Raw genomic sequence first — 15,879 nt, forward strand, 5'->3', positions numbered from 1 at the left:
CCCATTCAACTGTATGCAGAGGGCGTCTCGATTAGGTTGAATGTATGCAATGTGTGCCAGAGGGGCAACGCTTGTGTAAACAAGCCTTTAGTGTGTAATTCCTGAGTGGTCGCTTACATATAACCAAGGAAGTGACTAACCTCCAGTATTACACAGGGATGAAATAAAATCTCCTACATAATTTGCAACTGTTTTATCTGCAGCTACTTGTCCTGTACATCCATTCAAAGTTCTTAATTTACACAGGATCTCTCAACTCTGAAAATCAGATGGTGAGGAGCTGAAATTAATCTCTGCAGAGCTCAGTGAGAGTGGATTAGAGGGAGGGCCACCCCTGCCCCTCTTCACGGAAGAACAGAGCTGAGGCTGTCAATCAGCTAGAGGTCCCTCTCTTGTCACCATCTTTCTCTTGGTGTCGGGAAAACTTGCCAGAAGTGACTCATGCTGATAGCAAAGGAACAGATATGCTTTGTTCAGATTTTAGGTCTGAGGTTTACAACCACTTTAAGTTCCAGGAATTTGTGTCTTACAGATGAGATTCTTGGTTATGGTTTGCCCCAAATTGTTTTACATTTCAAGCTGTTTTGTACTGATAGCTGAAGGACAAATTGTAGTGTTTTCCTCATTGGGTTCTCTATAAAAATGTGATTCGTGTTCCCATCTCATTCTACAATTCCCTGACCTTGATGGAATGCTTTCAGTATGAAGGAATTCTAGTTGGCCATATCTCCTAGTAATATAATATCATAGTAATGGGCTAAAACAGACACATTGTAAACTAAAGTTGTGTCAAAAATAATAGCAGTGTTTTTTTTTTTTTTTTTTTTTTTTTTTTTTTTTAAGCGGTTGTATATCCACAAAAAATAAATACAGTGGGTGCATGCAAGGTGAGATTAAATTTCCCTATAATTATTAGCTTATAATAAGATTTCGCTCTCGCTCTCTCCAATGTGTGTGCACCACTATATGGCCCTTGGCCAATGATACTGACACATGGTCCAAGTACGCCCATACTGCCAGTGCTGAGTGAGGGACGTGGGGAGGACGGGTTGGGGGTCATCTGACAAACTGTCTGTGGCCCCTAGACCCAAAAAGAACAATCTTAATTTCTCTAGTCGTCTGTCCATGACAGCACTAGAGAGATAGGCTCCACCTCCAGAGGCAGGAAATACAAACCAGATCTTTAAAGGGCGGTCTCCGTCCCTTCCCCTTCAGTCTTTGTGTTTCCTCCACCGGAGGAGGAGGCTGGATCAGGAGCTCTCCTTCCCCCGACGGTGGGATAGCCCATAAGAGATGGGGAAGGAGTTCGGATTACCTGTTGGTAAACGGACGTTTTGAAGTCCTCCGGTCGGGTTGACTGCAGCTTCGAACCGGCGTTCTCCTTCTGAAGCCCGGGGAGGGCGTTCGTTTCCCCACCTGACAATAGGTTCAAAATTGGGCGCGAAGTCAGGTGGGGGGCGGGCACAGGCTTCGAGTTCCGGCCTGTGCAACACAGGAGGAGGATAGAGGACTTCCGGCAATCCACTACCGGTTCCGGGTCGCGCGGCGAGCGTGGACGTTCGGGACCTTGGCGGCTATTTTAAAAAGCCGCAGCCACAAAGCTTTCGTGCTGCATCGCTTTATCGCCATTACGAAGGGAAGCCTCCAGGCGTGTTCCGATCGAAATGGATGCAGTGGAGAGTGGCAGTGGAGCCGAACCAGCTCAGGTAGGCAAACACAGAGGTGTCTTGTACCTACAGGGCTGGGAGAGAGGGGGGGGGAAGGAAGTAATGGACTAATCAATGCATAGGCATTTTGAAATGGTCCAGGTGTATTTTTCCTCCCTCCCTCTCTCAAACAGGATCCGGACTAAAGAGTCTTGCGAATCCTGTTAGCGGTTGGTGGGGTGCACATAGGTGTTTGGTGAAGGCGTCCTATTTTGCTAAAGGTTTCGCTGACGTTGGCTTGTCTGTTTTTTCCCCTCCTTCTTCTCTCCTTCTCTTGCCTTAGGCTCTGCCCAAAGAACCAGAGAGGTCAGGGGGGAAGAAGAGATGTCCTTCATGTATGAATAAATTAAAAGAAGGATGGTCTAAGCCCCTTTGTAAACCATGCATAGACAAATTGGTCTATAAGGAAGCTACGGGAGCTTGTAAGGATTTGATTTCTGGAGTACAGAAAGAAATGGAGTCCATCAAAGCAATGTTAGCGAACCTTGAAACCCCAAAACCAGCCGCAGTTCCCTCTGCTTCCACCCCAGTAGAAGGTGACGAATCGGAGGAGGAGGAACTTGATTCTCTGGATGGCCTAAGTGAGGCGGCATCATCCAGAGATGTTCCTGTTCAAGGGTCAAGCTCTCCCAGATACAGGCTCTCACTCGAGGAGGTTGATGCCTTACTGGGGGTAATTTATGAGACGCTCGAAATCAGAGAGGAGCCAGTCTCCCTGTCCTTGCATGACCGGATGTATCAGACCCTAAAAACTGATTCAGTTAGGGTCTTTCCGGTTCATAGCACACTGATAGATTCAATCAAAAAAGAGTGGGAGGAGCCAGAGAAAAAGTTATTTTTCCCTAAAAGCATGAAGCGGAGATTCCCCTTCAGCGAGGACCCCTCTTGTGTTTGGAATAAAGTGCCCAAGGTAGACACAGCTTTTTCCCAGTGTGCAAAGTCAACAGATCTCGCCTTTGAGGACATGGGTGTTCTAAAGGAACCCATGGATAAAAGGATGGAGGTACTATTAAAGAGGTCATGGGAAGTAACCATGAATAACTTAAAACCTGCAATGGCCACGACAATAGTGGCTCGCAACTTGGAGGTCTGGCTGGAACAATTACAAGCCCACTTGGAAGGGGGGACCTCCAGAAAGGAAATTCTGGATTCCCTTCCTATGCTACATAAAGCAGCAGGCTATATAGCAGATGCCTCTGCGGAGTCTGTTAAATTGTCAGCCAGGACCGCTGCCCTCGTAAATTCATCGCGCAGGGCACTTTGGCTGAAGTCTTGGTCAGGAGACTCGGCCTCAAAAGTGAGGTTATGTGGCATCCCCTTTGAGGGAGACCTTCTGTTCGGACAGGACCTTGAGAAAGTCCTGGACCGTACTGCGGACAAGAAGAAGGCCTTTCCTGTCAAATCTAAAAAGACTACAGGTAAACGCTTTTTTCGTCCTCAAAGGCAGGGACAGTCACAAGGACAGACCTCTAAGGAGTCAACCCCTAAGAAACAGTGGATGGGAGGAAAACAGAAAAGCAATCTCTTTTCCTCTTCTAAAAAAAACACTAAATCCCAGTGACGCGGTTCTTGTGGGGGGGAGACTGGGGCGGTTCCTCCCACAGTGGGAATACGCTACCCCAAATCCTTTTATCCTGAGGATCATCAGGGAGGGTTACAAAATACAGTTCAGACACATCCCACCTGCAAGGATGTGTCTGACCAAGCCTCCCAAAGACCCCCAGAAAGCGACAGCTTTGCTGTCGCAAATTGGCGATTTAATAGATCAGAGGGTTCTAGTGCCAGTTCCGCCACAGGAAATAAATCACGGTTTCTATTCACACGTGTTTGTAGTAAGGAAACTGTCAGGCAAATTCCGGTTGATCTTGAATCTGAAGTTACTGAACAAGTGGGTAACTTACAAGAAATTCCGGATGGAAACAATTTTTACACTGAGATCAGTACTCCCTCCAAATTGTTTCATGGCCCCTCTCGATCTAAGGGACGCGTATCTTCACATCCTGATTCGAGAAGACTCTCAAAAGTATTTGAGGATAGCGATTCTTTGGGGAAGTCAGATTCGATACCTCCAATTCAGGGCTCTGCCATTCGGTCTGTCTTCTTCCCCCAGGATATTCACTAAGGTCCTGGCAGAAGCATTGGCTCCCCTAAGACTGAAAGGGATCGCTGTCATACCGTACTTGGACGATCTTTTATTCTTTGCCCCCTCAAAGCTCCAACTGCAGGGAGATCTGAGGGTAGCTATCTCTTGCCTAAAAAGGCTGGGGTGGTTGATAAACCAAGAGAAGTCACACCTGATACCAACACAGGCCATACAGTATCTAGGTTTTCTGGTGGATTCAGTGTCACAGAAAGTCTTCCTCACAGGGGAAAAAGTGATAAAGGTGAAAGAGATGGTAACCTTCTTGCAGTCCAATCAGACAATTTCCATCCGGTCAGCTATGGCAGGGTTGGGCCTATTGGTGGCAACAATCCCTGCAGTTCCTTGGGCAAGAGCTCATTTCAGGTGTCTCCAGGCCAATATTCTGAGCAGCTGGGACGGGACACAAGAGTCCCTGGATGGGACTATCCATCTATCCTCAAAGACCAAAAGGTCTCTTTGGTGGTGGAAGAGAGAGGAGAACCTAGTACGGGGTCTATGGTGGTCTCCTCCAGTGTCTGTTCGCATCACCACGGATGCCAGTGCTTGGGGCTGGGGGGCCCACTTGGGGTCGAAGGTAGCCCAAGGATGCTGGGGGAAGACACAGTCCCAGAGGTCTGCCAATTGGAGGGAGTTGCAGGCAGTCTGGGAAGCCTTAAGGGTGTTCGCCAGGGATCTGAAGGACCACCATGTACAGGTCCTCTCGGACAGTATAGTGGCGGTTTCCTACCTAAACAAGCAGGGAGGAACAAGATGCCCGTCCTTGATCAAGCTAACAAGTACGATCATGCATTGGGCAGAAGAAAACCTAAAATCGGTTTCAGCGGTCCATCTAAAAGGGGTGGACAACCACCTGGCGGACTTTCTGAGTTGACACCGGGTATACGAATCGGAATGGTCACTAAACAGGGAGATTTTCCAGATGTTAGTGCGCAAATGGGGTCTTCCGGAAGTGGACTTGTTCGTCAGGAAAGCGAACACCCAGGTCCCAGTATACTTCTCCCTAGAGAGGGAGGCAGGGGCAAAAGGGATAGACGCTTTGGCACAAAGCTGGGCATTTCACATTTGCTACGCCTCCCCCCCCCATTCAAGCTAATTCCTCTAGTCCTGAGGAAATTTTTGCAGGAACGGACCACATTGATACTAGTGGTTCCGTATTGGCCGAAGAGACCATGGTTCTCGGTGCTGCTGGGCCTGACAGACAAACCTCCCCTCATACTGCCCGAGAGAGAGGATCTGCTGTCCCAGGGTCCAGTTCTGTTACCAGAACTACAGACCCTAAAATTATCGGCCTGGCGTCTGAAGAGAGTCTCTTGAAGTCTAAGGGACTCTCGGATAGGGTAATTAAAACACTTCTTTCTAGTAGAAAGAAGGTAACCCAAGCAATTTATGTTAAGTACTGGAAAGTTTTTTGTTCATGGTTGGACACTAAAAAGGTGTCTATAAGTATCCCGACAGTCTTGGAATTTTTACAAGACGGTGTGGATAAGGGACTGGCTATTAGTACCTTAAAGATACAAATTGCGGCCCTGTCTGTTTTTTTGGATCAACCTCTGGCGGTAGACCAGCTAGTTAGCAGGTTCTTTAAGGGGTTGACCAGGATTAAACCTGTTCCTTTCAAAATTTTACCCAAATGGGACCTGTCAATTGTGTTACAGGGATGGGTAAAAAAGTCTCTGGAAGAAGAACCTTCCTTGAGATGGATCACGCTTAAAACGGTGTTCCTAGTGGCTATTTCCACAGCCAGACGCATTAGCGAGCTTCAGGCACTTTCGGTGAAAGAGCCGTTTTTACAAATTTTTGAGGATAGGCTGGTGTTGCGCATGGACCCTGGGTTTTTACCCAAAGTAGTGACAAAATTCCACAGAACAAGGAAATTGTTTTGCCTTCATTCTGTGGGTCTCCCACTAATCCTAAGGAGGTAGAGTTCAGCCAACTGGATGTGAGAGCCTGTGTCTTACAATATCTGGAGATGTCAAAAAACATTAGAAAATCAGATGCATTATTTGTTTTACATGCGGGTAAAAAATTGGGGTCACAAGCTTCAAAAAATACAATTGCAAGGTGGATCAAACAAGCTATTGTAGAAGCCTACAAAGGAATGAAAATGGAATGTCCTTTTTCCCCCCATGGCTCACTCCACACGGGCGCTATCGACCTCATGGGCAGAGCGAGCTGGAGCAACACCAGAACAAATTTGTCGAGCAGCAACTTGGTCAAGCTACTCGACGTTTATGAAGCATTACAGATTGGACCTTATCTCAGCGCAAGACCAGGCGTTTGGGAGAAAGGTCCTTCAAGCGGTAGTCCCCCCCCCCCCCCCCCCCCCCCCCCTAATCTGGTAAGTTCTCGTTGATCCTCTCTAGTGCTGTCCTGGACAGACGACTAGAGAAAACGAGAGTTAGACTTACCGGTAACTCTGTTTCTAGGAGTCGTCCAGGACAGCATGTATTCCCTCCCTATATGCTGTTATAATGCTGGACAAGTGTTTTTGTCGTTACAGAAGCCGTTTCCGGGGAAGTTCTCGTTTACAAGACTGAAGGGGAAGGGACGGAGACCGCCCTTTAAAGATCTGGTTTGTGTTTCCTGCCTCTGGAGGTGGAGCCTATCTCTCTAGTGCTGTCCTGGACGACTCCTAGAAACAGAGTTACCGGTAAGTCTAACTCTCGTTTTCATTAGTCTACAAAATGTTGTGCCAACTCTCTTTAAAGTGATTGTATGGGTTTGTTTAAAAAAGAAAACCAAACAAACATATCATACTTGCCTCCACCGTGCAGCTCATTTTGCAGAGTGGCCCTGAACCTGCTCTTCTGGGGTTCCCACGGTGGCTCTTGCGTCTCCCCATCAGATAACCCCCTGGGAGAAGCGCTCTCCTGGAGGATTACCTTGTGGGCGTGTTCCCCGAGAGCCCATGTCATTGGATTTGATTGACAGCAGCGGGAGCCAATGGCTGCACTGCTATCAATCTATCCAATCAAGAGCCGAGAACCTCGGGCAGAGAGACGGTGTGTCCCTGCCAAGTCAAGCTCCAGGGCTCAGGGAAGTAAAACGGGGGGAGGTTGGTCAGTGTTGGGTGATTTTTCACCGAAATACATAGGATGCATTAAGGTGAAAAAACGTAGGTTTACAACCCCTTTAAGGCCAATCATTGTTTGCAATGGGACTGTGGGGGCTTCTTGCTGATAGCTTGGCTTTACTCCTCCTTTGATCAGAAAAAACAAAAAAAATGCAGCGCTGCTGAAACATAACCTCTATCTAGTAACTATAGGGGAAATGGTTCAATCAAAATATAAATATAATATTGATCGTGCACTGTGCAACATCATAAAGTGAATCAACACATACAGTCTCTGTATGAACAGCTCAAAGGGCTGCTCCAAATATCATAAAGTCTCTGAGCGTACTCCATATGAATATCCTCTGTGATAAGACAACAGTTAATGGGTGCAGCTCATCTTCAAAGAGGGTATGCAACTTCAAGTGATGGAGTGATGGAACTCGAATAGTAATGTGTATTAAATACTCTTACCCTCAACTGTGGACCCACACACACGCACACGCACACATACGGTTGTGAATCTAGCAGGTATGTGAGACGATCCTCTCAGGTGAATCCTCAAACAGATCGTCCAGGTAGGATGGTAGGGCTTCAGATCTCATGTGAAGAGAGGACATCATGGCTTCTCATACAGAATATCCCGCTTCCAAAATACTGTATCAGTGCCAAAACGGTTAGTCGTACCCAAATGGTATATGGGGAGAAAAAAAAACCTCTATATAGAGCAGGTCACTCCAATACAAAATGGATTTATTAAAAAATACAAAATAAAATAGGAAACAATAAACCCGACATCATGGGGCAGTAGAAGTATTATACGAAACATGCCGGGTACATAGCCTGCTGGCTGTATTACCACGCTTTTTATTGATTCGGTGATGTACTGATTTGTGCACAAGACCGGTTTCCTATTTTATTTTGTATGCTGTTATATTTTTTAATAAATCCATTTTGTATCAGTGACCTGCTCTATATAGAGGTTCTTCTCCCCCCCCCCCCCCCATATACCATTTGGGTGTGACTAACCGTTTGGCACTGATACAGTATTTTGGAAGCGGGATATCCAGTATATGAGAAGCCATGATGTCCTCTCTTCACATGAGCTCTGAAGCCCTACTATCCTACCTGGACGATCGGTTTGAGGATTCACCTGAGAGGATCGTCTTACATGCCTGTTAGATTCACCACCGTATGTGTGTGGGTGGGTCCACAGTTGGGGTAAGAGTATTTAATGCACATTACTATTAGAGTTCCATAACTTGAAGTGGCATACCCTCCTTTTTGAAGATGAACTACACCCATTAACTGTTATATCACAGAGGATATTCATATGGAGTACGCTCACAGAGACTTTGATATTTAGAGCAGCCCTTTGAGCTGTTAATACAGAGACTGTATGTGTTGATTCACTTTATGTTGCACAGTGCACATGATTGATATATATATTTTTTGATTGAACCATTTCCCCTATAGTTACTAGATAGAGGTTTGATTCAGCAGCGCTGCATTTTTTTGTTTTTTCTGTTTACACAATTCAATCGTTGTTGATGCTGGCTGCTGCATTTCACTTACTGTATTTATTGGCGTATAACACTCACTTTTTCACCATGAAAATCGGGTGCAAATGGCGTGTGCGTGTTATATGCCAATACTTCAATTTTAGCTGCCTTATTTAAAATTTAAGTTTTTTTTTTTTTTCCTGAAACTTCCCTCTTAAAATGAATGTGCGTGTTATATGCCGATAAATACGGTAATTTTTTCACTTTGGTTGCGTAGTTAGTTATACTTGGTGTTGTTTGTACCTTCTTTGATCAGCCTGGAGCTGATCATTGGCTAAGTCTTTGCCATTTTGGCTATTCGTCCATCCATTCCGATGGTAGTTTTCTGTTTTTTCTTCCACATCTTTCTGGTTTTGGTTTACTATTTTAAAGAATTTTTGAAAGAAGGGCGGCGGCGGCGGCAAGTGTGAATGGGCACAGAGCCGCGCCTCCGGGGCATGCCTGCTTTGGGTGCCTCCAGAGCAAGCTGGGGACGCCGGCAAGAGGGAGGGGCCAGGAGTGCCGGTGTAGGGACCAAGAAGAGGGGGACCGGGGCTGCTCTGTACAAAACTACTACAGAGAGCAGGTAAGTATAACATGTTTTGTTTAACAAAACAAACAAACAAACAAAAAGACTTTTAATATCGGGTTTGACACCTGTTTTTTTCAGACCGACCTCACTAATTGAACTCCACACTGCTATTATTTTAAACACACCCCTTACAAGGAATGATTCAATCGCACAAAATCAGCAGCATGCATGTCATGACTGTTGGGTCTGTTGTTGTTTTTTTTTTTTTTTTTCTTTTGTTACTCTAGTACACCTACTAGTAAATTATTTGCCATGTAGAAATATAACTTATACCAAAGACAATGATTGTGATGTTGTTGCTATTATTTTGAGCACAACTGTATATGTTAAACAAATGAACATTTGAGGAGATATTAAAATATTAGATGAAAAGTGTTACTTTTAATGATCATTTCATTTGTGGTATTTAGTAGTTTGCCTGGAGTTCAACTTTAAAGCTGACACTTGGATTTGGACTATTTTGCATAGTTACAATTGTCTAGCATGAACCAATGTAAGTAAATATGTGCTATACCTAGTGATCCCTGTGGAAGCTGGAAATCGCTGTAATAGACAACACTAGTTTGTGGGTCCTGTGCTGAGGGACTTCCCTGCTGCCTGGACTTTGTGATGTCACTGCTCCAGCTCTGCACTCCATCCAATCAGTGAAGGCTTTGCATCTCTTGAGAAAATTCAAAGTGTTCTCTGAATGGTGTCCATACCAAGAATGATCTCCTGTGTTTACAATGTTGCAGGGCAACTGCTCACCACAGGCTATGGAAACTAGCAGTGATCAGGGTACTGGCGGTTCTTACGACAGTGATTTCTGGCTTCCAAGGTAGGGCTGGTGCAAGGATTTTTGACACCCTAGGTGAAACCTCATTTTGCTGCCCCCATTGGCTCCACCCCCTTTGCCCTGCCCATGTGACAGAAAGTGGCACTATACAGGAAGCATCGACTCTGCTTCCTCTAGCACTGGCTCCAATTACACTACCAGCCAGCCTCAGCAGCTGCCTGTGACACTGAATTAGTTACATCCTGCAGCCTGCAGAGCATGCAGACACGGTGGGAAATCAGTGGCCGGGTGCACCTGCCTAGTTTGCCTAGTAGTAGCACCGGCCCTGTCCAGATGGATCCCACAGGTATGGCGCATACTTATTTATATTGGTCCAAGCGGGATCAATGTAACGCAAAATTGTCCATCTAAACTAAACTTCAGCTTTTGAGGGCTCATGCACAGGGGTTGTATGATTTTATGTAGGATACTGATCTGCATACATGTAATGCTTGTGCTACGCTGCATCAGCAGCATCCTTGATTGCTAGAATGCAGGTTATTCAGGGCTGCCATGTAAATGCCAGTAGTGTTTCATCAGTGATGCATGTCAGTTCTAAGCAACAGCGGTGTCCAATAGCATACATATGCTAGATGCGTGTATATGTTGGCACATAAATTTACATGCGTACAGCATAAAATAAGTTTCATACAAAGGACTTTGGACTTCATTTTTTTTCTTGATGCACCTCTCCGTTATGAAGCTGTGTGTACAGGACCACAACATTTTAAAAAGGGAAGTATGTTCAAAGCTCATTTGGCCCTATTTCTCATGTGGGTCACAGGCATGCACTTTAGTTATGCCCTCCTGTGACCCAGAATCATCCAACTGTTGGCCAACATTACAGAGCTGGTCCAAGCTCTGGTAGGCCCCCTGGCAATAGTGTCAGGATCCACCCAGATGCCTGACTAACGGCCTCAGCCAGCTGCTCCCGCCCCCTCCACAGCCCAGCACTCCATTGAGTGCTAGAGGGGCAGAACAGAGCGCGGGTGACTACTGATCGCTCGATTCTCGGTCCACTTTGAGCAGAGAGAGCAGTAACTGTCAGTCATGTGATCGCTCAGTTCTCGGTCTTAGGCCTGGTTCACACCTATGCTTTTTTTTTTTTTTTTTTTTTTTTTTTTTTCAGTTTTGCAGAAACACACTAGTCCATCATTAAACATGGTTTCCTGTGGGTCGCATTCACATCTGTGCATTGTGGGGTGTTTTTATTTTTATTTTTTTTTTTTTTATTTTTTTTAGAAAGGGTTGGAACTTTTATTTTGTTCCCACAGCATGTTGCATTTTTTTGTTCCATAGGCTTCAATGGAAATGCATTGCTTGCGTTTTTGATGCGTTTCTGCTGGTTTCTTCCACAAGACAAGACCCCTCCCAAAAATGCACCCGGGAAATGCATCAACAGAAACCTGCATAGGAGTGAACCAGACCTTAGAATCAGCAGCTGCTGTATTGGACTAATGCTGCAGCCATATAGGTGGTGGCCCATCCATAGGGGTCGCCCAGGTGCCACACCCCCTCCTGTAGTCACAAAAGAAAAATAAAATATTTAAAAGAAAAGAAGAAAATATTTAAAACTGCCCCTTCTTCTTTTTTTTTTTTTTTTTTTTTAGGGGGGGAAAAAAAAGTACTTTAAGTGCACTTCGGGCGCCGGAAGCAGTGCACTATGGAAAGCGCCACGTCAGTGCAATCACGAGATTGCAGACGTGGCGCTTCATTTACTGCCTCTTAACCCGCCTTGCACAATACAAAGTGCCGAGTAGCTTCCGTTGTTGTTCAAATTGAGAGGTTAAGGTTAAGTGATGTCGGCACTCTGCTCTGGCCCCCTACACCTCAGATCATGAGACATATCGCTTTGCATTGCTCCACAGCACACTTCCCCTGGTCAGGGACTCCTGTTGTCCAGCCTATCCCTCAGGTGCAGGTGGCCTGGTGTGTGAGTGAGAATGGCGGAGGGAGAGGGGCAGTGCTCTGTGCAGACTCCAGAGCATACAGCAGCTGTTGGTGGAGCTCCCGGCCGGCAAGGGATACTGAGGAGCTGCATGGCGGGCGTCGGGACTCTAGAACAGCACCCAGTGCTGGGGAGAGTCCTCATCCAATGGAAGCCATAGAGAGGTGAGCAGAATGCACCTATTGACCTTGTAAGTGTGTGGGGGGGGGGGAGTAGTACAGGAAGTAGGAATCCAGTAGGTCGGTATAGTGGGCAGGTAGGTCAGTAGGTGGGCAGTGTGAACTGCCGTGCGAGACGGGTGCGTTGCGGGAACCCGCAGTGGATTCGCAGGTAGGGGGTGGTAATTGTGCAGACTGGGGGTGGTAATTGTGCAGGCTTTGTACGAAATGTTATATACCAGGCTCTGTGCGAAATGCTATATGCCAGGCTTTGTGAGACATTCTATATGCCATGATCTGTGAGGCTGAGCTATATACTCTGTCCTGTAATGCTGGGGCTATATACTCTGTCCTGTGGTGCTGAGCTGTATACTCCTGACACTGAGTGGAAGCAAGTGGAATACAGGGGATGGAGTAGGTGGATTCTTTAAGGGGTGTGGCTTATGAGAAGTGAGAGGGGCCAACCAGGAAGGGACGGCGTCTGGTGCCCCCCCCCCCCATCCTAAAACTTCACCAGCTGCCACTGGGTGAGTATGAATATTTTGTTCTTCTCTTTTTCTTTTTTTTTTTTTGCCATAGTTTTAGTGTGTATATGTATATATAAAATATAATATACATTTTGCATTATGTATCTGAATGCAGCATCTATTGCATATGTACTGAAAGATAGTTACTGCCATTGATGATGTCTTTTCTTTATGAAAATGCCATTTGCTGGTCTGTTTGTGCTGATACAATGACACTTCTACCAGAAAATAATATTCAGGTCAGGAGTTCTGACCCATAATCTGCATTGTTTTCCAACACTTTTTGTGAATCCTCTTTTGTTGATAGTTCATGTGATCTGTGAATAAACCTCATGTGTCTCTCCCGTGTTATATACAGTGCGCTGGTATACAAAGTAAAGATTTGTTTTTCCGCTTGCAGGCACGTCAGCTGATACTTCAGAATGGATTAACGCTGACAGATCTGGAGAGACACCCGGAGGTAATATGACAGTACAGCACAGCTGCTGAGGATATTGGGTATTGTCAGCCACAGGCTTAAAGGATATTCCTTACTTCCGGCAATCAATTCATCATTATGGAACTAAATCTGATAAACACAAATTTGCCAGCAGGTGAAGGTTTTGTTAGAAAATACTTTTTCTGGCCTCTTTCACCTGGATGGCAGACTTTCAGATTCAGAGGGGACAATTCACTAAGAGTTAAATAATGGCTCGTAAAATATTGCATGCGGCAACAATTATGCAAGTGTTCAATTCATTAAGAATTTTGCATTAAATACTGGTATCTTTGTTCGATTTTAGCAGTAACCTGCCACATTGAGCTGGTCGCTAAGGAGCGGTGCCGGGAAGCCAGCCGCCACGTCCTCAACAGATAACTCATCAGCTGTCAGCTGGTTACCTGCTGACAGCTGAATGTAAATGAAAAGAAAAGGCCAACAATTGAAAATGACGGGGGGAAAAAAAACGGCCTTCAGGTCTGGTATGGAATTTAAGGGAAACCCCAAGCTAAAGTTAAAGAAAAACAAAACGAAAACCATGCCAGACCCTTTATCCGAGAATGCAGGTCAGCAAAGGGTCTTGAACCATAACGGGCCACATGATCTCAACATGAGGGGTGGGTGCTTAGGGGCAGGGGGCACTCTGCTTCCCCCCCCAACCCTAGAACACCTTGTCCCCATGTTGATGGGGACAAGGGCCTCATCCCCCACAACCGTGGCGGGTAGATGTGGTGGTCTGCGGGCAGGGGGCTTATCTGAGTATGGGGTAATCCATTTCCAATCATGAGTCGTCTGTTAACTTTAAATACACTTTAAGATTTATTTATAGTATAAAAAAAATGCATTGCAATGCAATCAGCGAAAGTGCATGTACATACCTTTTTGTGTGAATCGGGCAAAAAAAAAAAAAAAAAGTGGTGGTCGGACCATAAGGGGCCGACCGCCCCCCTAGTTTGCATAATCTAATCATAGAACAATTTTAGTTTTAAATAACTGATAATTTGATGTTTTTTATGCCTTTTTTTAAAGTTAAAAAAATGTTAGTCATATCATTTTATTTAAAAATCAATCTTTCCATGTGTATGCACTGTGCGGGTTGCTTGACTAATGGGTTTCTATTAGGTCCATCATTACTTTACAAGCACGTGATTAAAGCCTGAGGCTCTAATTGGCTTGTTTTGTTGTCCTCGGGGCACAGAGCACGACCCCGGACCCCTCCCACTTGGTGAATATTGATTTGCTAAAGTTGCAATTGTTTTTTCCGGCCAATCCGGACAGGAGGTGGAAGATTTGGAACCTGGAAAGAAGACCGGGCTAACATGGACGCTGCGGCACCAAGTATCAGAGGAGCTGTGATCGCTAGAGGGCTGTTTCTAGGGTGTGTTGCTGGCAAACACAACCCAACTGCCCCCCACACCCCCCCCCCCCCCCCGGTGGGCCAGCAGCACATTTCACCCTCCTACGCTGTTGTGGTCGGGCAGCGCTCCTGCGGGCTTCCATCGCATCTCCTCCTCCTCCTGCATCATGGTGGCTTCTGCCATGAGTCTCCTCCCCTCCTCCTCTTAGGCGTCCAATAGGATCGCCTGTCCTTTCTGACAATTGGGTGATGGGTCTCACCGAAGCCCACCCAATTGTATGACAATGGTTCATTTATATTCGCTGTTGTCTTCCTGATTCTCCTCCCGGCCAATCAGGAAGTGGGATGATAATCAGAAAGGCAACAGTGAACAATAATTTGTCGTACAACTGTGTGGGCTCGGGTGAGACTTGACTGGCAGAGAGGAGAAGCGAACCTATTGCCCCGCTTCCTGATTGGCCTGGAAGGAGGATGTGACAATAGCAAATATTAATTCGCTATTGTCACACAACTGGGTGGGTTCAGGGCACAGTGCTCTTCGCCCTGAGCCCACTTTTATTTATTTTTTTATTTTTTTGCAGCCTATTAGAGCCTCAGGCTCTAATCACATTCTTAAAAGAAATCAAACCCCCCTGACATTGGAATTCATTTGTCCGCCGCCCTGAATGAAGGTTAGGGGGCTGGATGCATGGACAAGGGGGGGCCCTAATGAATGAGCTGCCATTGTTGAATGCTAACCTGGAAAGGTTTGTTCACACCCATCCCCCCCCCTGCCCCAAATTTTTTCCGCAACCGCTAGAATGCTAATTATTTCTTTAGTACTTTCTGTTTTAATACCAACGAAAAACATTTGAGCAGCACTGGAAATAAACTAATAACTTTTTTTTTTTTTTTTTCTCCCAACTTGCCCAGAACATTCTATGTACACTGAATGACTTGCTATGCACATTTGCTTTTAGAAATTGTCCACAATATGTAGTCATTCGCAATAGATTGCCTTTTATAAGAGGACGTGTGTGTGTGTGTTTGTGTGTTTTTTTTTTTTTTTTTTTATTTATTTTTTTTTTTTTTTATAAAGCACATGGAGTTCAAATCCTTAACTATTATCAGCTAGGCTGTATACGCAGTTGGTTTTTCTGTGTAATTTACTGCTGTCCTGTCTTCTCCTGACCCCATTAACAGCTTGATGTTGCAATTGATGGAGCTGATGAAGTTGATTCAGATCTGAACCTCATCAAAGGTGGAGGGTAAGGTGTACTGTTTTTTTAATCCTTGAAGGTTATATATATATATATATATATATATATATATATATATATATATATATATATATATATATATATATATATTTCTCACCCAATCTTTTCTCTACATATCATCCTATCTATTGTATTATTATTATTATAATAATATTATTTTTGTGTGTGTGAACTGTCTTTTATTTTTTTGTTCCTAAAACCTTTTAGGGGATGTTTGGCGCAAGAAAAAATAGTTGCTGGTTGTGCAAAGTCCTTCATCGTTATTGCAGATTATAGGTACGATTACCAATATTGTATCTGTATT

At 45.1% G+C, this 15,879-nt stretch overlaps 1 protein-coding gene across 1 annotated transcript in view; it reads left to right on the forward strand.

Moving 5' to 3' along the window:
- The window catches only part of RPIA (ribose 5-phosphate isomerase A), a 57,524-nt gene that overhangs the window by 23,927 nt on the left and 17,718 nt on the right, over positions 1–15,879 (forward strand). Inside the window, exons 5-7 of the mRNA XM_077478000.1 lie at positions 12,882–12,941; positions 15,499–15,563; positions 15,783–15,851. Coding sequence (XP_077334126.1) covers positions 12,882–12,941; positions 15,499–15,563; positions 15,783–15,851 — 194 coding nt within the window. The remainder of the gene's footprint in view (positions 1–12,881; positions 12,942–15,498; positions 15,564–15,782; positions 15,852–15,879) is intronic.

Source organism: Lithobates pipiens, unplaced genomic scaffold, assembly GCF_037356315.1.
Source record: "Lithobates pipiens isolate NorthernLeopardFrog02 unplaced genomic scaffold, aLitPip1_a1.2 Scaffold_13, whole genome shotgun sequence".
Classification (NCBI taxonomy): Eukaryota; Metazoa; Chordata; class Amphibia; order Anura; family Ranidae; genus Lithobates; species Lithobates pipiens.